Source organism: Somniosus microcephalus, chromosome 5 (genome assembly GCF_052327205.1).
Source record: "Somniosus microcephalus isolate GS21.2 chromosome 5, FLI_Smic_1.0, whole genome shotgun sequence".
In the NCBI taxonomy this organism is placed as follows: Eukaryota; Metazoa; Chordata; class Chondrichthyes; order Squaliformes; family Somniosidae; genus Somniosus; species Somniosus microcephalus.
Genome location: NC_140991.1, coordinates 92,637,167 through 92,661,961, shown reverse-complemented (window position 1 = coordinate 92,661,961; position 24,795 = coordinate 92,637,167). Strand labels below are relative to the sequence as shown.

Here is a 24,795-nt window from a genome sequence, read left to right as displayed (position 1 = left end):
AGGTTATATTTGGTACCTTCCAATCTGCTGGGACCGTTCTCGAATCTAGGGAATTTTGGAAGATCACAACCAATGCATCCACTATCCCTGCAGCCACCTCTTTTTGAACCATAGGATGTAGGCCATCATATCCAGGGGATTTGTCAGCTTTTAGTCCCATTAGTTCCTCAAGTACTTTTTCTCTACTGATCTTAATTACTTTAAGTTCCTCACTCTCTTTAGCCCCTTGGTTTCCCACTATTTTTGGTATGCTTTTTGTGTCTTCTACTGTGAAGACAGATGCAAAATATTTGTTTAAAGTCTCTGCCATTTCCTTATTCCGCATTATAATTTCTCCTGTCTCAGCCTCTAAGGAACCAATGCTTACTTTTGCTACTCTCTTCTTTTTCACAATCTTGCAGAAGCTCTTACAATCTGCTTTCATATTTCTTGCTAGTTTACTGTCATATTCTATTTTCTCCCTTTTTATCAATTTTTTGGTCATCCTTTGCTGGTTTCTAAAGCTCTCCCAATTCTCAGGTTTACTACTATTCTTCGCAACATTATAAGCCTCTTCTTTTACTCTAATACTATTCTTAACTTCTTGGTCTCAAAGGTAAATAGGCAACAGTGCCACCTACCTTGGAGACCAAGGGGGCGACTTTCTGCCGTCGGAGGAGGCGGGAAAATCAGATTCAATGAGGGCGGGTTCGGAACCCGCATCCAACCCGCCTCTGCGGGATTTTGCCAGTGCCGGTTTTGGAGGTCGGGAAACGGTCCCGCCTCCAGCTGGCCATAGCAATACTTGTGATCATTAAATGCTCATTAAAGGCCTCTCTCAGCCTATTTTGAGAGGCCCTCGTGATTTTTCCAGCATTTCGGCGTGCTCCACGCAACTCCTAAACCACGCCAGGTAAACCTGCTGGGTTGACCCGTGCGTGGCCTCCTCATTGCTGCAGGTCTAACAAGACATCATTTATTGCAGCAAGGATTACTTGCAGGTGCCAGACCTTGGCTTTAAAAGGTCTCTGAGCACTTTTGGAAGGCCTTCCGAAGTCAGAGGTGCTGCAGCTTGAATCAATCAGCTGTGGAACCTCCCTGGAAGACCCTCTCCCAGCTTGCAATGAGCGCTTCCCCAAAGGAGGCATCTGCAAGCAGCATGGGAACCATTCGTTTTCTTTCTGCATGGAACTCAGATGAGGATGAGGACTATCCAGGGCAGCAGCAGAACCAGGCAGCTCAGGAGCAACACCAGCAGGAGCCCCAACCTCCTGCTCAGCCACCTGATGCTGCACAGGGCAGAAGGCAGCAGTGCATCGCAGCACCTCACCGCAGGAGATACCCCCACAGAGGGTTTACAAAGGATGAGCTACCTCAACATGAGTGAGCAGCAGTGCCAAAGGAGGCTGAGACTTTCACGAGAGGTTGTCCGAGAGATCTGCGGCCTGCTGCAGCAAGACCTGGTACCCAGAGGAACAGATGGACACCCCTTACCAGTGGCTGTCAAAGTCACCACCGCACTCAACTTCTTTGCCTCAGATTCCTTCCAGTGATCATCAGCAGACATCAGCGGCATCTCCCAGTCAGCCGCCCACAGTTTCATCACACAGGTTACCGATGCCCCTTTTGCTAAGATCCACAATTACATCCAGTTCACAAGGGATTAAGCAAGTATAACCGCCCGTTCGGTTGGATTTGCAAATATGGCAGGCATGCCAATGGTGCAGGGCATCATAGACTGCACACATGTGGCCCTTAGGGCACCCCATCACAACCCAGCTATCTTTGTCAACCGAAAGGGCTTCCATTCCCTCAATGTACAGCTGGTGTGTAACCACGAGAAAGAGTTCTTGCATGTTTGCTCCAAGTTCTGTGGTAGTTGCCATGACTCTTTCATCCTGCGGCACTCTAGTGTTCCTCCGCTTTTCAATCCACTAAACCAACTTAACAGATGGCTCCTTGGTGACAAAGGCTACCCCCTGAAGAACTGGCTAATGACGCCGATCAGGAGGCCAGCTAACGAGGCTGAAGAGCACTACAACACCAGCCACACTTTGACCAGGTCCATCATAGAGCAAACCATTGGGTTGTTGAAGATGCTCCACAATGGTCGTGGTCTGCTGTACACTGCACAACACTGCCCAGCTTCGTGGCTTGCAGGTTCCTGATGAGCAAGCGGCTCAGTTCCAGCCCTCCTCAGATGAGGAGGAGGAGGCGGCTGAGGAGGAGGAGGAGGATCTGGAGGAAGAGGAGGAGGAGCAGGAGGAGGTCAGAGTGCCGGTGTATCGACCAGCGGCAGCACACGAGCGCATGGCTGCCCGGGATGAACTTATCATGGCCAGATTTGCATAGGTTGCCCAAGTTGGCACATGTCCTTGGCTCCATCCTAGGACATCATTGACAATGGACATGACTCTCTGGCCTCCTTTCACTCAGGCCACCAATCTGACAATGCAAGTGTGGCAGTGCCCGCAATGTGGAGCTGCCTAAGGCGAAAGAACAGATGCCATAACACCAACATTTTGGCTTCAAATCATTTTAATGCTTTCCAACAGGTATGGCATTTCATCAATACAGATAAACATTCTCCCAATCTGCACACAGATCTGGAGGTTATATCCCTTGCCAGCTGTACCCACAGAGGTTTCTTTGGCAGGCATCTTCCTCCCAGATGATTGGAAGAGCACCTCCCTACTAGCTGTCACCCCCTCAAACAACATTTGCAGCACCTCATCCATGAGCCTTGGGGAGGCCCTTGCCTTGGAATAGGACATAGTGGTTTCTCAAAATATGTTGCAGGTGGTGCAGCATAGGCAGAAATCCTGTGGAATAAGCCAAGGGAACAAGAAGCCATAAAATCAGACTGGAAAAGTGATGTCAGCAGAGGCGAGTTTCAGTCCCAAAGCATTAATTGACCAAAGGCACCCCACACCTCTGAAATCAAGTGGCCAATCATGGGAAAATCTCAATTTTTTGAAAACTATCAGTGGAGGCGGGTTTCAAACCCACCCAAACCGAAACCCGCCTCCATCTTGCTTCCAGTGGTAAAATCGGCCCCCAAGTGTGCAGAACTCAATCAAAGGTAAGTAAAATCAATAGAACAAGAACAGAAATTACAGAAATTCAAGATAAATATATTCCACTGAGGAAAAAGGGGAGTAAAAGAAAAGACAGCCATCCGTGGCTTAGTAAAGTAATAAAGGATAGTACTCGACTGAAAACAAGGGCATATAAAGTAGCCAAATCTAGTGGGATGATAGAAGATTGGGAAGCATTTAAAAGCCAGCAAACAATAACTAAAAGATTAATTAAGAAAGGGAAGATAGATTATGAAAGTAAACTAGCAAAAAATATAAAAACAGATAGCAAGAGTTTCTACAGCTATATAAAAATAAAAAGGGTGGCTAAAGTGAACGTTGGTCCCTTAGAGGATGGGACCGGGAAACTAGTGGTGGGGAACATGGAGATGGCAAAGACACTGAACAAATATTTTGTATCAGTCTTTACAGTAGAGGACACTAAAAATATCCCAACACTGGACAAACAGGGGGCAATGGGGGGGGGGGGGGAGGAGCTAAACACGATTAAAATCACTAAGGAGATGGTACTTGGTAAAATAATGGGACTTAAGGCGGATAAATCCCCCGGACCTGATGGCCTACATCCTAGGGTCTTGAGAGAAGTGGTGGTAGGGATTGTGGATGCATTGGTGATTATTTTCCAAAACTCCCTGGACTCAGGAAAGGTCCCGGCAGATTGGAAAACTGCTAATTTAAGAAAGGTAGTAGACAAAAAGCCGGAAACTATAGACCAGTTAGCCTAACATCTGTGGTTGGCAAAATGTTGGAGTCCATTATTAAGGAAACAGTAACAGAGCATTTGGATAAACATAATTTAATAGGACAGAGTCAGCATGGTTTTATGAAGGGGAAGTCATGTTTGACAAATTTGCTCGAATTCTTTGAGGACGTAACATACAGGGTGGATAAAGGGGAACCAGTGGATGTAGTGTATTTGGACTTCCAAAAGGCATTTGACAAGGTTCCACACAAAAGATTACTGATCAAGATAAAAAATCACAGGATTGGGGGTAATATACTGGCATGGGTGGAAGATTATCTGTCTAACAGAAAAAAAAGAGTTGGGATAAATGGTTCGTTCTCGGGCTGGCAATCAGTAACCAGTGGTGTTCCGCAGGGGTCAGTGCTGGGACCCCAACTCTTTACAATCTATATTAACGATTTGGAGGAAGGGACCGAGTGCAACATATCCAAGTTTGCCGACGATACAAAGATGGGAGGGAAAGCAGTGAGTGAGGAGGACAAAAAAAACCTGCAAAAGGACATAGACAGGCTAAGTGAGTGGGCAGAGATTTGGCAGATGCAATATAATGTTGGAAAGTGTGAGGTTATGCACTTTGGCAGAAAAAATCAAAGAGCAAGTTATTATCTAAATGGAGAGAAACTGCAAAGTGCTACAGTACAAAGGGATCTGGGGGTCCTCGTGCATGAAACACAGAAGGTTAGTATGCAGGTACAGCAGGTGATCAGGAAGGCCAATGGAATCTTGGCTTTTATTGCAAGGGGGATGGAGTATAAAAACAGGGAAGTCTTGCTTCAGTTATACAGGGTATTGGTGAGGCCACACCTGGAATACTGCGTGCAGTTTTGGTTTCCATATTTAAGAAAAGATGTACTTGCTCTCGAGGCGGTTCAGAGAAGGTTCACTTGGTTGATTCCGGAGATGAGGGGGTTGACGTATGAGGAAAGGTTGAGTAGGTTGCGGCTCTACTCATTGGAGTTCAGAAGAATGAGAGGCGATCTTATCGAAACATATAAGATTGTGAGGGGGCTTGATCGGGTGGATGCGGGGAGGATGTTTCCACTGATGGGTGAGACTAGAACTAGGGGGCATAATCTTAGAATAAGGGGCTGCCCTTTCAAAACTGAGATGAGGAGAAACTTCTTCACTCAGAGGGTAGTAAATCTATGGAATTTGCTACCCCAGAGAGCTGTGGAAGCTGCAACATTAAATAAATTTAAAATGGAGATAGACAGTTTCCTTGCAGATAAGGGAATTAGGGGTTACGGGGAGAGGGCAGGGAAGTGGACATGAGTCTAGATTCGGATCAGCCATGATCCTATTGAATGGCGGAGCTGGCCCGAGGGGCTGTATGGCCTACTCCTGCTCCTACTTCTTATGTTCTTATGTTCATATTATGTTCTTATGACACAAGTGTAATAGTGACAGAAAAGATGTGATGAAAATTGTTACAGGAAGTAAGTGTTATACAACAGGAAATACATGCAGATGCAAGACTTTTAATATATAACAGATACCATGACCTGAAAAGGTTTATGTTGTTTTTAAGAAGCAGTTATTATAATAGCTACACGGGGCTCTAGAAGCAATTCAGCCTGCCCTACTCCCTCTAGTTACCAAGCACAGCATCAGACGACAGCATTAAAATCAATTTTCTGCTCAAGTAAGCACCAGAAACTACTAACTAAATGCATTTTACTAAAACTGAGCTTAGTGAGTATATGATGTAGAATTAAGCATTAACGTATTAGGGCTTTCAACATTTATGAAAAAGTATAAAACCTACCATAGACTGTATACCTGACCAGTGTTGATAGTCGTTTCTGATCAAGTGTGTACGTGAGATTGCAGGTGTAATTTCCAGAATCAACTACATAAATGTTGTCAAACAACAAGTTTCCATTGTCTGTGAAGACGAATCTCTGAGATTCTAAATAAAACCAAAACAGATAAACACATGCTGCAAAGCAAACAATTGTCAGTGAAGAAATAACAGGCACATGTGCAGTGTTATAAACAAACAACTAGCACTCTGTACCGTCAGATAATATGTCATAGAAAGCAGTGCTATATAATAAGTAGTTCCAAAAGTTGGGCTAACCACATAATTCACAAGTAATAATGGGTTAAGGCTGGCCTCACAATGCCATATCTATTATTCCACATTTTGAAAGATAAACGGCTGGATTTTCCGGGGGATCAGCGGGCACGATCGGTGGCGGGTCGGGTAGGAAAGTGTTTTTTTCCCCCCAGCGGGTTGGGACCCTGCTGTGAACCCACCGCCACACGCCTTTCTCAATGTCGGGTCTGTCAGCGCTGAGCAGACCTGACACGCAGTGGCAGGTTCACAGTGGGCGACCCAATTCAGGTAATTAGTGACTTGTTTAGAGCCACTTAAGAATGAATTTCAGTTCACTTTCTACATTTGACAGCTCGCCCACGGGGTCCACGCTGGTCGTGGGTCACGTCTGTCAAGCTGAGGCGGGAGGTCAGTGGCCACTGAATCAGCTGTTGAGTTGACAGCTTCAAATGTATAGTAAAAGCTCCCATCTTCCCTCAGCCACAAACTCTTCCTCACTGCATTTCCACAACAGATTCACCATGCTGCAAGTCTTTACACAAGTCTCCATCCAGTCTGACCTCATTACCTCTCTAACCATTGACAGATCGCTTCTGTCATCTCAACTTCACCTGCCATCTATTCCATCATCCACCTTTATACTCTCTCACCTTGGTCCTCAGAATCCCACCACAATCAGCCCCAACACCAGCAGCACCAACATCACCATCAACCTTCTCCGCAATCACCTGATGCTTATGGAGGGAGTCACCGCAGGACAGAGGGCATCAGCACCCGACCACATTGCTGCCTGGGAGGCCAGGGATGGCCACACCATGGCCAGATTTAATTCACTTGATTCTGTACACCCTGGCTGCCACATGATGCGCCAGGTTGGCCCCACCCCACACCAACACCGTAAAGCATCCCTACAATGCCCAAGCCATTCCTTTCATACTTATCACCATTGCAGGGGGTGCCGTTATGTCTCACCATTCACTGCAACTCACTAAATTACTTCCAAAGGTGCACACAAATCTGTCCAAGAACGCAAAGTGTTGAAAATAAAGGTTTCAATGTTTGACACCGCATTAACAGAAACTTTACATGAACATTGCATAAAACACCAAAGTGCTTACCCTTGTGTGTTGTGTGATTGCACTCGGATGAGGGTGAGTGTGAGGGGTGGCTAGTGAGATGGGGATGTGATAATGTAGATAGAGAGGGATGGGTGGAGGGGCAAGGTAAGTTGGTGTGAGTAAGGATGTGCAGGAGTAGGATAGGGAAGGCAGAGTGATGGGGATGTGATGATAGGCACAGCGGGATGAGGTTGAGTGTGGCTTTGTACTAACATTTTGTGATCTACTAAGATCATTGAAATGTTTGCGGCACTGCACCCAGGTCCTCCTGACCACATCCCTGGTGACCTCCTGTGCAATGTGCAACCAGGCTGTGTTGATCTCCCGTTGAGGTGTCGTCCACCCATGGGAAGGGAAGAAGACCTCCCTGCGTGCTGTGACTCCCTGCATAAGCATATGCAGGGAGTCATGGGAGAGCCTGAGTGCAGTCCTGCACCTCTGTGCAGTGATTGTCAATGTTTGAAGCACTTCAATGCTGTAGAACACTGACAACACAAATGTCAAAAGAAAGTTAGCCATGGTCCCTTTAAGGAAACCGACTGATGGCGCGTCATCAAATGACGTCACCCGACCCGCTTCCTCTAATTGGCTGGAAAACGCGCTGGGCCGGCTTAACAAGCCCAATCAGGGGAAATTCATTTCACAGAGTGGGAAGGAGATAGCAGCGGGGTCGGGACCCGCCACCGACGTCGCCTGCCATGGACCCGCCGAGGTCAGCAAAATTGCGACCAAAGAGTTTCTTTATGTATTTATTTTTCTATTCATTTTAGTGAGGATCCTATAATAGTCACCATTAGGTTATGTGAGCTACCTCTCAGCTTTTCACAGCGATATTTGGCTGCCTTCTTGAAAACTGAAGTTAAGTGCCATAAAAATGTTAAACATAAGGCAGTTTTCCAGAATGTTTAGATTTAGCTCGGTGATTAATTTTCAATTAGCTATTTTTGAAATCAAGGGAAACTGATCAATTCATGGTCCTTAACCTGACAGCGGGCAGTTGCTACTTTTTGATCCACATCTGTATATTCAGCATCCCATTGAGGTTTGTGTTGTGTGCACAGGCTTTGGTTATGCCCACTAAATGCAGTGATGATTATTACTGGTAAAATCACAATCCCATAGTCTTCAGTGTTACTTCCTTTTAAAGAAAAATCTACGAAAATGACTCCTGGATCTATTCTTTTTAATGGGGACTGTAATTTAAATCTCACATTTGTGCACAATTAAAGTTAAAGTGAGTAATTAGGCAACAACTTTAAGAGACCAGGGCCTAGAAATTGGGTTGGGGCGCCAAAGTGGCGCAAAAGTCGCCTGAGCGCAGGATTTAGCGCAGCGTTCGAGGCTTTAGCGATCGGCAGATATTCAGTTTCATTGCTCCTCGAGGGAGACGGGGCGAGGCTCGAGGCGCTCCGCGTCCCTCTTAGGGCACTGAAACTGAATATCGCAGCACAACGTGCTGCAGCGCCACACGCTGCGACACGGCACGCTGCGGTACTGCAGGCCTTCCTCCCACTGTTAAGGGGGAGTTGCCTGCAACAGCACGATCCCCGCTCGCGAGTGCCGGCAAATGAGCCCGGCACCAAGGAGAAGTGCCGGGCTCTCGGGAAACAGCTGGCAATGCCGCGGCGGGGTGGTTAGGAGGTCGGGGATGGAGGTGCTGGCAGGCAGCCACCGAAAAGGCGGCCGCCCCGCACCTCCACCTTAACTTGCGCCGCTGCCGGCACAGTAAGGCCCCGTGAACCGGGCGCGGGTAGCGAGCGGCACAACTGCAGCGTTCGCTACCAAATATCGCGAACGGGGCACGAATGGGGCGCTGCGCACACCGATGACGTCATCGGTGGTGGCGCAGCACAAATGCCTAACACCACCATTAGCGCCCCTACTGAATATCGCGGGAGACGCAGCCAGTGGCGCTACAGCCACTGACTGCCTCTTTAGGCACTAACAGGTGGCGCTACTCACCCAATTTCTCCCCCCAGGATATTAATACCATTCCAGGCTTTAAAATATTCCATAATTTTGACGTTAAATCTACTGCATAAGAGAAAATGTTTTAATGGTTTAAATAAGTGTAGATCAACAAACTATTATGGTAGCCATTATAAGAGTACAGGTATCTCAGGCAATCATATACACACTTTGAGGCATTTTTGTACCGTTTAATGCCTTCTATAATGCAACACATGGTTATCACTCATTTTTTTTTGGCAGAGAAAGCTATGCATGGAAACTGAGATTCTGTGTTTTTCAGCAATGAACCACCCCTAAACTTCATTAACATTATTATGTTTGTCTGATCAAAGATCCCGGTATCTCTGTGCCACATACATGCTGTGGGTCAGTGGACAAACAGGTGAAGTATTTCCAGACCTCAGCCAATGCTACTCTGAACTTGTTACTGGGAAGTATGCAACAATGACCGCAGATGGACTCTCCTAATGTTATCTCCTCTCATAGAAACATAGAAGATAGGAGCAGGAGTAGGCCATTCGGCCCCTCGAGCCTGCTCCGCCATTCAATGAGATCATGGCTGATCATCCAAATTCAGTACCCTGTCCCTGCTTTCTCCCCATATCCCATGATCCCTTTAGCCTCAAGTGGGCAGGCGTTGTTTTCCCACAGCAGCATCGCTAAGATTAGGAACTCAGTGGCATGGAGGAATCAACTGGTGGGAAATCACCACCTGCCAAATATTTTTATAGCCAGGCATCAATTGTAAGTACTGACTGAAAATAAGAATTTCTCAGAGAGACTGGCAGGAACCAGTCTGCACATGGCAAAGCACTGTAACACTAGATCCACGTTAAAATAATTTAAAAGTCTGTTGCCCAAGAGGGTTTATTTATGCTGATACAGCACCATAACACCGTGGGGTAAATTTTAGTCTTCACCACCTGGGTGCAGATTGTTCATCCATTATAGATTCATATTGCAATTGATGAAAATTGGGTAGGTTGTACAACAATCAGGTTATCTGCTGACAGATTACCGCCCAGGTGGTGAAGACGAATAGTTACCCCTAAATGCCTTTTCAACAATACCTGACAGTGATGGGACAGAGATATAAATAATTAATATAGCCTGTCCTTTTAAAGTAATTTCATTTAAAAAACCCTCTACTCTTCCCTAACATAAATTGTATTTTTTTAAGAAGTCACACAACACCAGGTTATAGTCCAACAGTTTTATTTGAAATCACAAGCTTACGGAGCGCTGCTCCTTCATCAGGTGAAGTGGAGCGATGCATAAAGACACAGCTTATATAGTCAGAGAATAATGCAAGATGATTACAGGTAATCTTTCTAACTGCCATTTATCACACCTCGGCAGAGAGATAATCACAGCAATCAAAGGTGTGAATGGTGTCCAAACAGGTCAGTCAGGAAAACATTACATCAAAGAACAATGAGGTGGGGTCACAAGGGATCAAATGTTGCAGATGCTGGGGTCTGTATGAAAAACAAAAAACAGACAAAAAAACATTTTTTTTTTGCTGGAAATCACAGCAGGTCCAGCCGCATCTGTGTAGAGAGAACAAGCCAACAACGACTCGAGTCTGGGTGACCCTACGTCAGGTGGGGTTACATGTAGCGTGAAATGAACCCAAGATCCCGGTTGAGGCCGTCCTCATGAGTGCGGAACTTGGCTATCAGTTCCTGCTCTACGATTTTGCATCGTGTGTCTAGAAGGCCACCTTGGAGAATGCTTACCCGAAGATTGGAGGCTGAATGTCCTTGACTGCCGAAGTGTTCCCCGACTGGGAGGGAACACTCCTGCCTGGTGATTGTTGCGCGGTGTCTGTTCATCCATTGTCACAGTGTCTGCATGGTCTCGCCGATGTACCATGCTCCGGGGCATCCTTTCCTGCAACGTATGAGGTAGACAATGTTGGCCGAGTCACATGAGTATGTACCGAGGTGTGATAAATGGCAGTTAGAAAGATTACCTGTAATCATCTTGCATTATTCTCTGACTATATAAGATGTGTCTTTATGCATCTCTCCACTTCACCTGACGAAGGAGCAGCGCTCCGAAAGCTTGTGATTTCAAATAAAACTGCTGGACTATAACCTGGTGTTTTGTGACTTCTTACATTTGTCCACCCCAGTCCAACACCGGCATCTCCACACCATGGCTACTATCGACACCACAAACTGCCGGCTCAAAGTGGAGAGGATCTCCAAGAAGATCGCACATATCGACACAGACATCAAGTTTCTACAGAGATGCAAGAAAGCAGACAAGATCCCGAAAGAACTACAGATCACGAACCCACTCAAGTCGACCTACAACACAGACTACGCTGAGAGACTCTGCCGTCGTACCTCTCGCACACTCCTCAACCATCTCGTACACCAGCTCTACAGCAAACGCCGCAACCTCGAAACCAAGATAGAGTCCATGTTCTCAGCCTGTGCTCAGGACACAGCAGACCAGCTACGAGACACCGCCAAACAGACGAGGCAACGGAACTACACTGCCTACATGCACACCAAGAACAGGAAGCTTGAGAAACTCGGCATCACCACCAGCAGCAACCAAGCCTCCCCCAGTACCACGGTTGAAACCACAGGGAAGTCCATCATCAACTTGTCCGACCACACCCTTCAACCAGACGAAATTGAAGTTCTCAGCCGAGGGCTCAATTTCTGCCCCACCCCAAAATGGACCCCATCAGTCTCGCGGCAGACACAGAGGAATTCATCAGGAGAATGAGGCTCCGGGAATTCTTCCACAAATCCCAAGATGTCAGCAGCGAACCCAATGAGACAACCAATGATCCGGAACAGCAGACAGAGGGATCCGCAGTGCAGCAACCGAAGAAGAAAGAGTCAAATTGGACCCCTCCGGAGGGTCGCTGCCCTAAGCTTGACATGTATGCTCAAGCTGTCAGGAGATGCATCAACACCAGATTCATCAGCCACACTCATAAGACAGTCCAGAATGTCAGCCGAGCACAACGCAATGCCATCCACGCTCTCAAGACCAACCGCAACATCGTCATCAAACCAGCAGACAAAGGAGGAGCCATCGTCATACAGAACAGAACGGACTATTGCAAAGAAGCATACCGACAACTGGACAACCAGGAACACTACAGACAGTTACCCGCAGATCCGACCAAAGAACACACCTGCCAACTCAACAGACTGATCAACACCTTCGATCCAGACCTTCAAAGCATCCTACACGCTCTCATCCCACGTACTCCCCGCGTGGGAGACTTCTACTGCCTCCCAAAGATACACAAAGCCAACACACCCGGACGTCCTATCGTATCAGGCAACGGAAACCTGTATGAGAACCTCTCTGGATACGTCGAGGGCATCCTGAAACCGATCGTACAGGGAACCCCCAGCTTCTGTCGCGACACTACAGACTTCTTACAGAAACTCAGCACCCACGGACCAGTTGAACCAGGTACACTCCTCGCCATGATGGACGTCTCGGCACACTACACCAGTATCCCCCACGATGACGGCATCGCTGCGACAGCCTCAGTACTCAACACCAACAACAGCCAATCTCCAGACGCCATCCTACAACTCATCCGCTTCATCCTTGACCACAATGTCTTCACCTTCGACAACCAGTTCTTTACCCAAACACACGGAACAGCCATGGGGACCAAATTCACACCCCAATACGCCAACATCTTCATGCACAAGTTCGAGCAAGACTTCTGCACTGCACAGGACCTCCAACCAACGCTATACACCAGATACATCGACAACATTTTCTTCCTATGGACCCACGGCAAAGAATCACTGAAAAGATTGCACGATAACATCAACAAGTTCCATCCCACCATCAAACTCACCATGGACTACTCCTCAGAATCGGTTTCATTCTTGGACACACGAATCTCCATCAAAGACGGACACCTCAGCACGTCACTCTACCGCAAGCCCACGGACAACCTCAGGATGCTCCACTTCTCCAGCTTCCACCCTAACCACGTTAAAGAAGCCATCCCCTATGGACAAGCCCTGCGAATACACAGGATCTGCTCAGACGAGGAGGAACGTGATGGACACCTACAGACGCTGAAAGACGCCCTCGTAAGAACGGGATATGACGCTCGACTCGTCGATCGACAGTTCCGACGGGCCACAGCAAAAAAATCGCATAGACCTCCTCAGAAGACAAACACGGGACACAACCAACAGAGTACCCTTCGTCGTCCAGTACTTCCCCAGAGCGGAGAAACTACGCCATGTTCTTCGCAGCCTTCAACATGTCATCGATGATGACGAACACCTCGCTAAGGCCATCACCACGCCTCCACTACTCACCTCCAAACAGCTGCCTAACCTCAAACAGACCATCGTTCGCAGCAAATTACCCAGCATTCAGGAGAACAGTGACCACGACACCACAGAACCCTGCCACGGCAACCTCTGCAAGACATGCCAGATCATCAACACAGATACCATCATCACACATGAGGACACCACCCACCAGGTACATGGTACATACTCATCTGACTCGGCCAACGTTGTCTACCTCATACGTTGCAGGAAAGGATGCCCCGGAGCATGGTACATCGGCGAGACCATGCAGACACTGCGACAATGGATGAACGGACACCGCGCAACAATCGCCAGGCAGGAGTGTTCCCTCCCAGTCGGGGAACACTTCAGCAGTCAAGGACATTCAGCCTCCGATCTTCGGGTAAGCATTCTCCAAGGCGGCCTTCGAGACACACGACAACGCAAAATCGTAGAGCAGAAATTGATAGCCAAGTTCCGCACTCATGAGGACGACCTCAACCGGGATCTTGGGTTCATGTCACGCTACATGTAACCCCACCTGACATCGGGTCACCCAGACTCGAGTCGTCGTTGGCTTGTTCTCTCTACACAGATGCGGCCAGACCTGCTGTGATTTCCAGCAAAAAAAAATGTTTTTTTGTCTGTTTTTTGTTTTTCATACAGACCCCAGCATCTGCAACATTTGATCCCTTGTGACCCCACCTCATTGTTCTTTGATGTAATGTTTTCCTGACTGACCTGTTTGGACACCATTCACACCTTTGATTGCTGTGATTATCTCTCTGCCGAGGTGTGATAAATGGCAGTTAGAAAAATTACCTGTAATCATCTTGCATTATTCTCTGACTTTATAAGCTGTGTCTTTATGCATCTCTCCACTTCACCTGACGAAGGAGCAGCGCTCCGAAAGCTTGTGATTTCAAATAAAACTGTTGGACTATAACCTGGTGTTGTGTGACTTCTTACATTTGTCCACCCCAGTCCAACACCGGCATCTCCACACCATGGGTATTTCTTTTAGTATCTGCACTGACATCCATTGTTCAAATGGTGCACACATTGTTTCCTACTCCACTTAATTTTCAGGGTAATACACCACCACTTTATGATTGCATGACTGCCTCCTCCCTTTCAGCACTGACATTTTAAATTACACTGGTAACTATAAGATTTTATACAATAAAAATAATCTGAAAGTGCATTTAGACTTTTTTGTACATAATGGGCCGTAATTTGCAGTCAGTAGTGAAGCGAAGGTGCTTGCCGCTGGCCCCGAAGAACGCAGCCCACGGAGATCTCGCGATCTCTGTGGCGAGAAGTTTGCCTTTTTCAACGTACAATTGATTTCAGCACTCTGTAATGGGAATTCCAAATGCGATGCTGCAGTGACGTCAACAAGCTGTGTAAGCAGCCAATCATGTTGCAGATATCTCACAGACAGGAAACCAGAAAATGAGAAGCTGCTTTTAAACGGACTTTTAAAAATGTTACAGGGAGCAAAATAAAGATTGGGACTCTCACACGGGGATAATGTAGTAGCTGAAATATCATGAAAAAACTTTTTTTTTAAATTTCTTTTAAAAGTTTTTTTTTAATTTAAATTTTTAACAAAATGGAGAAATTTGACACTTCACAAATCTAAAAATTATTTTTTCAGGCTCAGAACATTTGTTTACCAGTCAATACGCTGTTATAACCCCAGTTACACCTATTCCTACAAGGCTTAACATTTAATGGGGTATTTAACAGTGATATTAGCGCAGAAAAGCCCAAGTTTTCGTAAGTTTCACCGATTGCCAGTTATTGGGGGGGGGAAGGTCCACAGCACATGCCGTGTCAGAGCAGTGAATGACTGACTGCAACGTCAGGATTTTTGCATTTAAATGCGCATGCGCTAAATCCTGTAGTTGCGGTCAGTTTCATGGGGTAATGACGGTGAATGCTGGTAGTTCGCCGTCATTACCCACCGCAAATTCTGGGTCTATATAGATATACAGGTTTTACTAAATATATCATGTAGGAGAGAACAATTGAATTCAAACCATAACTATATATCACTAGTCAATCATGTGTGGCATTGCACATGGGAAGTCAAGACCAAGTGTAGTCTTCAGGTCAATTGTGGATCGAGGCGGTGGATAACTAACCATTTTAAAATACTACACTCTGTCCTTACTTTTATATAACACTTTGATTTATTTGTATTATATATAGTTTAATATCAAACTTATGGCAATTTGGAAAGCAGAGAAGTAGAGTTGTTTAGAGCCTACAGGTTTCTCTGCAGTATAGGCTGTCTGAAATCTTTTTAATGCTGGGAGATGCAAAACTGAGGCCCTACAGCACTACCACTGATGGGGGGAGTATAATTACAGCATGACAAATCTATATACACTGCAAGTGTTGATGTAAGAATTTAAAAGGGAAAACGTTGAAACAAATGTATGACAAAAACATGACAACAGGAAGCAAGCATTCCAGACAAGAAGTGGTAAGATTTTTAATATATTATAAAGATATACAGGAAACTTTGGTTTATCCGGAGGTTAATTGTCCGGAATGCTCGATCCACCGGCAAAAATCAGGAGCCGTTTTGTTAGGTTTTTTTTCCTTCTTGTGGCTTTTTTTTCAACAGTCAGGCTCTGCAAAGTCTCTCTGAAGCTGTTGCTAAGCTACAGGGACGATTCCAAGGTACGGCCGACTGTTTAGAAGCTGTTGCTAAGCAACAGTGTTTGTTGCCAGATACGGAGCTCAAAAGCTCCGTATGCTTCAACATTAGCGCTGGTTTGTCCGGCAGTTTTGATGGAACGGCAACAGCTCGGTCCCGTCGGTGCCGGATATAACGAAGTTTCCTGTAATAGTGAATATTAAATGCTGAGACTTTCTTGATGCTTGTGGGGATGGCTCTAGTGAGTTGGCCTGTAGACATCCTCAATACTTGATTAATGGCATTACGTAAGTGTGGTAGAAAATATCTACGGGATTAGACAAAGTCAACATGGATTTATGAAAGGGAAATTGTGTTTGACAAACCTACTGAAGTTTTTTGAGGATGCAACTGGTAGAATAGATAAGGGAGAACCAGTGGATGTGGTGTATTTGGATTTTCAGAAGGCCTTTGATAAAGTCCCACATAAGAGGTTAGTGTGCAAAATTAAAGCACATAGGATTGAGGGTAATATAATGGCATGGATTGAAAATTGGTTAACAGACAGGAAACAGAGAGTAGGAATAAATGGATCTTTTTCGGGGTGGCAGGCGGTGACTAGTGGGGTACCACAGGGATCAGTGCTTGGGCCCCAGCTATTCACAATATATATCAAGGATTTGGATGAGGGAACCAAATGTAATATTTCCAAGTTTGCTGACGACACAAAACTAGGTGGGATTGTGAGTTGTGCGGAGGATGCAAAGAGGCTTCAAGGCGATTTAGACAAGTTGAGTGAGTGGGCAAATACATGGCAGATGCAGTATAACGTGGATAAATGTGAAGTTATCCACTTCGGTAGGAAATACAGAAAGGTAGAGTGTTATTTAAATGGTGATAGATTGGGAAATGTTGATGTACAAAGGGACCTGGGTGTCCTTGTACACCAGTCACTGAAAGCAAGCATGCAGGTGCAGCAAGCAGTTAGGAAGGCAAATGGTATGTTGGCCTTCATTGCAAGAGGATTTGAGTACAGGAGCAAGGATGTCTTACTACAGTTATACAGGGCCTTGGTGAGACCACACCTGGAGTACCGTGTGCAGTTTTGGTCTCCTTACCTAAGAAAGGATATACTTGCCATAGAGGGAGCGCAGCAAAGGTTCAACAGACTGATTCCTGGGATGGCAGGACTGTCATATGAGGAGAGATTGGGTCGACTAAGCGCGTATTCACTAGAGTTTAGAAGAATGAGAAGGGACCTCATTGAAACATATAAAATTCTGACAGGGCTAGACAGACTGGATGTAGGGAGGATGTTTCCCCTGGCTGGGGGTTCTAGAACGAGGGGTCACAGTCTCAGGATGCAGGATATTTATGACTGAGATGAGGAGAAATTTCTTCACTCAAAGGGTGGTGAACCTGTGGAACTCTCTACCACAGAAGGCTGTGGAGGCCAAGTCACTGAATATATTTAAGAAGGAGATAGCTAGATTTCTAGACACAAAAGGCATCAAGGGGTATGGGGAGAGAGTGGGAATATGGTATTGAGATAGAGGATCAGCCATGATCTTATTGAATGGTGGAGTAGGCTCGAAGGGCCAAATGGCCTACTCCTGTTCCTATTTTTCTATGTTTTTATGGTATTGTCGACTCCATCCTAGTGACTTCAAACAGTCCACATTTGTCTCTGTGAAGGAGCTGCAGCCCAGTATGGTACATGTTTCATCAACAGGCATCAGACTTTCCTCTACTGATGTCTAGGGTAAGTGTGACTTCCAGAACTGAGTAAACTAGTATTTAATTTACTTGTTTGGCTTGCCAACATTGTAAATTGGAGATAGCTGTCTTTTGGTGTTGCGATTGGTGTAAGTACTTACTTGATAGTAGTTTTAATACCAAAATAAATAATGATGCTGATACATACTTGGATACTAGAAAGAGGATTTCAGACAATTTGTTTAACCTGGTACCACTTTTCTTTTGTAAGTAAACATGGGAAGGATGGGTGGACTTTCTGTCCTTCTTGACCCTGGGCACAATGAGAGTCACAACTTCAGCCAGCTTTGATTTAATCAATTTGTGAAGCTGCTGAAGCCTTTTCTTTTTAGACTTTCCTTGAAACTGTTGACAAAACATGTACAATACTAAGTAGTGATCCTGGAGAAAGAACCAGCGATGCTGATCTTGACTGGCTCTTATGGGGAAAACAATTCTTGCATTTGACGATAATTTGAAAGCCAGTACTGTATTTGCCAGAACTAAAATAATCTTGATAAATAATAGGTCAGATCTCAAAATTTGCTCAATCAAAACAATCTGTACTCCTACAACTCTAAACCAATGCATAATGTTCTCACTTTTAATAGTACAACTAATAAAACTGATATCAATTAGAAATGAAGCTAACATTAGGGAGCATACTGTAGTTTAAGCTGAAGGCCTTTTGAAGAGAATGACATTCCTTGTTAGTTCCCTGTGAGTCTGCTTCATTTATCCATGCAGTGTGGCAAACGTATGAAGAAGAAACACATATAATAATGGCTCCTAGAAAGGCTTCTCTTGCAATTTGCACTCAAAACTAAAGTACTACCTTTTATAACAACAAAAAATATTTTTATTGTAACCCTAATAATTATATAATTCTACATTTTAACGATAGTACTTTCAGAAAATAGTACTGATTTAAATACATTCAATAGCTGTTTATAATTATTTAACTCCAATGTTAGAAATAGTACCATCGACGTCAGCTTACATTCAAACTCAGCTATGCAAAGGAGCTCTATTGGTCTTGACAGTACTGCTAGATGGAGGACATCACAGTAGCTGAATGCTTCTTTTTTGAAGAGGGGAGGGGAAATTGATTGGAGGGCCTATTCCACCATACCACTCACACAAAATGCCTTCCATCACACAATATAGAATAGTATTGGTGATAGCTGAAAAGAAGTCCAGAGCCCAGACTATTATTTATTTGCAGTTTAAGGATGCAACATGGTTGTAGTAAAAAATGAAAAAAAAGGATGAAAATAACATTTCTGTAAAACAAATAGATACCTTTAGTAATTAGTCCATTTGGGCCAATCCACTGAAACTTTGGATCCACAAGACTTTGGGATAAGAGTTCCTTCGTTAGGCACTGAAGAGTCTGGCCTACAGAGTAAACGTGGAAGAAAACTGGAACTAGAAATAAAGGATTTCAATAAGTTAAATTCCTGAATAATTTAAGATATTCATGAATTTGTCAGTGAGAAGAGTTTTTATAGATCTATTAAATACTATATTCAGTTTAAAACCCTTGATCACCAATTCTGATTAAGCAGATTCTTCAGAACAATATTAGTACTGTTGTGAAGGATATTTGAAACTTAGCTTTTTTCCCTGTTACTTACACTAATTGCCTGCGTAACAACAGCGACTGCACTTTAAAAGTAATTGATAGGCTGCCCTGAAGATGTGAAAAACTGTTTTATTAATGCAATTTCTTTCTTTCTAGCTTTCTTTAATTATATTTAATTTCCTCATTAACTTGTGCTTTTTTGGTCTGGTCTGAGAGCTAGTCTCCTGAAGCTCAATCCTCATCAAGAGAGTTTTGCTTGAGAAACACTGTCCTGTCTTACAGGACTCTTTCAAGTTGTGCCCCCTTCAGAAGTTAGTACAGTATTCCCTACTTCAAACTGATTCCATCTTTGAAGACAGTGCATTACATAACAGGGAGTTGTATCTGTTGGTTGGAGGGCAGGCCCACTGGTAGATACAGTACAACTGTGGGCACTGACCAAGACACAAGATGAAAATGGTTCAATCAATATAGGAAGGTCCAAAGTAAAAAAAAATCCCTCAGTAAACTGCTCAATTGGCAGTTAAACACATTAGAACCTTATGCAAGAAAACCAACTGATCATTGAATAACATCGCCTTTAAACACCAACTTTACCTTACTTTTTTTTCAAAAACAAGAAAATGCCCCAAAGACTTGAAGAGAGAATTTTCACAAGACCTCTACTGTAAGCCGTATTTTTGCTGAAAAATAGACAAAGGTACAATGGAGTAGACTAGGTGCATGATATTTATATGCTTTTTGTAAGGCAGTCAGGGCCTTGGTTTAATATCTCATCCAAATGGCAATGCACTTCCAAAATCACAACTCTCTATCATGGATAGTACTATCCTGAGACAGATGAAATTCCAACACAATTTTGGAGAAGGATTGAGGATGGATGACAGAGCCACTCTGTCCATGTACCAATTAAGATAATTTTAATTAGCAAGTCATCCTAAGTTGAGAATTTGAGATAACAAGAAAGTAAATATTCAAACAGTGAGTGCACAATAAAAGAAAATACATAATGTCAGATCTGGAGTTAAAATGAGCAGCGGGGATGCTGGGAGTAAGTATGGTTGAGGGATTGGGAAATAATGGGCGAAATAGCAGAGGGAAAGAAGCAGAAAATTCTTTACAAATTAATTTAAAAACATTCCAACCATTTTTGTGGAAACATAAAAATATTCTCAGGCATTTGGCTTTCATATGAATTTGATGATTAAAATGTCTAAAATAACCACATGATTTCTGTGTCAAAATCATACTCTTTTAGTCATATGGAACATCTGTATTTAGCCAGAATCCTACAAAAAACATTCCGCAGCCAGCATAACAGATATTACAACTTGCTCATTTAGTGCATTTGTAAAACTGTGTGGTAAAAATTCAGCGTTATCTTGATTATGCAAGTTTACCTTACCAGTTTCTCCTTCTACACCAATGGCTTGTTCTGTGAAGGGTGTTGAGATAGCCTGCGATGATGTATCTGGTAAGCTTGGGAACATTCCCTGAAAATTACTGTCATCAGCTCTCCTTAATCTTGAATTTCTTTTATGTAAACACCGTTCAGCATTTTCCTGACAGAGATTTCCATCTAAATCAGAATTTGTGGATAACATGAACGACTTATTTAGTCATATTTTAATTTAAAAAAGAAAAACTACTGAATACAACAGTCCCATTGGAACACAAATTTATAATTCAGAAAAGACCACCCAGCTCATTAAATAGTAATCTAGGCCTTTAGCGGCTGATGGCATGTCATTTGTCTAGAAGTGGGTATAGTGGATAAGTGCCTGCAGTTCCAAGTAATGTAAGTTCTCAATTTATCCATAGTATCTCAGGAAAGAAGGGGTGGGGGACATTGATGGAACAGAAGATGTTTCTCCATAGGAGAAGGGTGAGTCAACCTATTGTCCTGTTACACACTTTCTGGTTGGAAAGCTGTATCAACGGAGGGTGCAGAGGAGATTTATAGGAATTATATCAGGGATGAGGGAATTCAATTATGTGGAGAGACTATAGAAGCTGGGATTGTTCTCCTGAGAGCAGAGAAGGTTAAGGAGAAATTTAATAGAGGTGTTCAAAATTATGAGCGTTTTGATAGAGTAAATAAGGAGAAACTGTTTCCACTGATGGGAGGGTCAGTAACCAGAGGACAAAGATTTAAGATAATTGGCAAAAGAATCAGAGGGGAGATGAGCTTTTTACGCAGCAAGTTGTTATGATCTGGAATGCACTGCCTGAAAGGGTGGTGGAAGCAGATTCAGTAGTCAGATTCAAAAGGGAACTGGATATATACGTGAAAAGGAAAAATTTGCAAGGCTATGGGGAAAGAGCAGGAAAGTAGGACTAATTGGATAGCTCCTTCAATGGCACATCCTTGCAATGGCATGATGGACCAAATGGCCTCCTTCTGTGCTGTAAGATTCTATGAACAGAGTCCTATGGAATAGTTCAAGGTGCATGGATCCCTAAGGGGGTGAGAAAAATAATTTTTAATGTCAAGGAAGAGCCAACAGGCCAGTTGATTCTTTGTTAACACAAAAGGTTTAAAAAGTTAACTTTAAAAAGTTCAACTGCCTATGAATTTTAAAGTTTGTTTCACACTAGTTTGAACTTATAATGCAGTAAGTGCAAAGTTGAGGTGGTGAGAGGCTAATTATTTGAGGTGGTCACACGCCACCTGTCAAAATTCATTATGCAGCTCATTTGGTGACTTCACTGCCTAATTATTATGCAGTTTTTGTATTGATACAACCAAAAACCTCATTGCATTGACTTAAAAACTGCAGCATAGTTAGGCCATTTAGCTCTAATTTAGATTTACATTGTAGACCTATGTATGAAATGCCTAAAAGGCATGCAAACAATCTTTCTTTTAATTTTCTTCACAACTATTTTACTCATTTATTTATTATTCCCACTTGTTAGATCTCCCTGAGAATCATTCTTCAGATAACAGACAAACTATCTGCTCTCAGGTATCTTCAAACAGCAACTAGAAGATGTACAAAGATAACATGGGATGACTCCGCCTTTGATTTTTCCTTCCAACCTGTGGGGAAATACCTAATCTTCAATTGGTGCCACCCCATTATTCTGGCAGTGTGAGGAACTGGATGCACAAGACCCCATCTTACTACTGCATAGCACAACTTGTTGGTATAAATATAGGCTGCAACACTAGTCAGCCATAGAAATAAATTTTTATCTGTGCCTGGTCATTTTCGTCATAGTTTTATGCCCCATTATGTTGTCATATTTGATGTTCTTAGTTTTAAATCCACCACATTTGTGTATACTAAATGCCAATATCCAGTAATCTACCCAAATGCTATCTGGCTAGTGTCTTTCCAGCTGAATCGTCACCCATCAATGCAGTTAGCAATTCCACACAATTCTGTAGTTTTATGCCCCATTATGTTGTCATATTTGATGTTCTTAGTTTTAAATCCACCACATTTGTGTATACTGAATGCCAATATCCAGTAATCTACCCAAATGCTATCTGGCTAGTGTCTTTCCAGCTGAATCGTCACCCATCAATGCAGTTAGCAATTCCACACAATTCTGTAGTATCATCAAACTTAGAATTCCTATTTTTATGAAGATAATGAGAAACAGAAATTCAAGGACTGATTTCTTTAGAGCTCCACTAATCACTGCACTCCATCCCAAGAAATGTTTATTTGTAAACACATTTATAGTTTGGCTTGGAAGTACATACTGCACTATGCATTTTTACTAACACAGCACAAAAAGTCAGGACCAATTTTGTTACAGTCCATTTTATTTCTTCTATTCCTTCCTCACCCCATCTGATGCTGAATTCTTTGTCACCTCCAGACTGGACAACCTACTTACTCATGATACAGGGATTGACTGATAGAAGGAGTGTGTTATAAAGCTTATTTATATAACTACCAATTAGACATTACAGCAAAAAAAATCAATGTTCAGAGAATAGAACATTTCAGGGGACATGAACACAGATGTTGAGTTATAATTTACTTTGACAGAAGTATTCAAGTTTTTATTTTTGCTATTGTGAGCTATGGGGACGGTTTGTGGTGGATGGACGGTATGTGGCCACCAGATGGAGACAAAGTCCCCCTCTCACTCCAATTCAGGTGACCTTTTATTTGGTAGTACTAGTTACAATACATCAACTTCATAATAAATCCATTACATTCATTAACCACAATAAGTCCAATTCAGGTGAAGGCCACACCCACCTCCAACACACCTGAGGCAAATCTACACATTAGCTCAGGAGTTTAAAAGGAAAACTAGTGCATCCCTTCAGGGCCAGTGCCTCAGGACCCTGGGGGCCCAAGTACCTGAGGAGAAAGCCAAGACTGCTGTTGAAAACCAGCTTGCAGCTGCCACAGAGAGGTCTACTATTGAACCTGGGTGGAATATTGTTTAGTTCTGAGAGCCTGATGTGATCCTTGGATCGGCTGAGAAAGATCCAGTGGTAAAGTAACCCTGGCTTATTGTTTTTCTGGAGGAAATTGATGCAAGGACTGCCTTCCTAACCACCCGGGGCAGGTGATGGTTTTGTTCTTCGGTTCTTTTTTTGAACGTCATATGCTTTAGCCAGATGTGAACCTTTTTTCCTCGTTTTCTAAAAAATAAAACACAGCTAACTGCTGTTTTTCATTTACCAATCTTGTGCTTGTGTCCTCCACCTCCCGTATCAACACACCCTTCGGTCTAGGCGGTGGTTGATTACTATATATTTGCACAGCATGCAAAATGGAGCTAATGAAGGAGGTTAGGCAATGTATACCATATGAATTCTGCAAGCAGTATGTAATTCATACATCCAATCATTTGATACAGATTACTTTTGTTTTTGCTAAAGAATCAAATTGATTAACTGTGCCCAGAACAACAGAGACATAAATACAGAGCTAGAGATACAACGGTAGGAATTTTAACCCTCAAAAACGGGTGGGTGAGATTGGAAGCTGGGGTTGGGGGAAGATCAGGGTCCAGAGCAGAAGGGAGATTGGAGGCTAGAGGGGAGATCGGAAGGGTTGGGGGATTGGCCGATCGCAGGGGATGGGAGAAGCAGGTAAACTGGATCCAGCAAGTAAGTGGAAAGGCACTTGTAAAAATGTTAAAAACCTAAAACCCGACCCTAACCCGCCCACTTTTGGTTTTAACGGGGGTGGGCATATTTATTTATTTAAATATTATAATGAGGCTGCGTGCCTCAGAATTAATTACCATTTTAAATTTAATCCTGGCGGGCTGGGTTTCCTGGACCTCAGGAAACCCGGCAGCTAAAGGGAGGCAAAGACTGCTGGATCTGGGAGTTAAGTGCCTTTCCACTTATCTGCTGGATCCAGTTTACCTGCTTCTCCCATCCCCTGCAATCACAGTCCCCCAACCCTTCCGATCTGGCCTCCATCCTCCCTTCTGCTCCAGACCCCAATCTTCCCCCAACCCCCGATTCCAAACCAGCGGCCAGCCAGCTTGGTAAAGGCTGGCTGGGCTCACTGCAAGCTCCTCGTGCTTGCGCTGCATGGCGCACCTCC

General features: G+C 43.9%; 1 protein-coding gene across 1 annotated transcript in view; it reads right to left on the bottom strand.

Annotated features, from left to right (window-relative positions):
• Positions 1-24,795, bottom strand: part of LOC147117204 (zona pellucida-binding protein 2-like) — a 147,068-nt gene that overhangs the window by 97,055 nt on the left and 25,218 nt on the right. The window contains exons 2-4 of the mRNA XM_085987991.1: positions 20,667-20,840; positions 18,979-19,104; positions 5,588-5,731 (exon numbers count right to left, since the gene is read on the bottom strand). Coding sequence (XP_085844117.1) covers positions 5,588-5,731; positions 18,979-19,104; positions 20,667-20,840 — 444 coding nt within the window. The remainder of the gene's footprint in view (positions 1-5,587; positions 5,732-18,978; positions 19,105-20,666; positions 20,841-24,795) is intronic.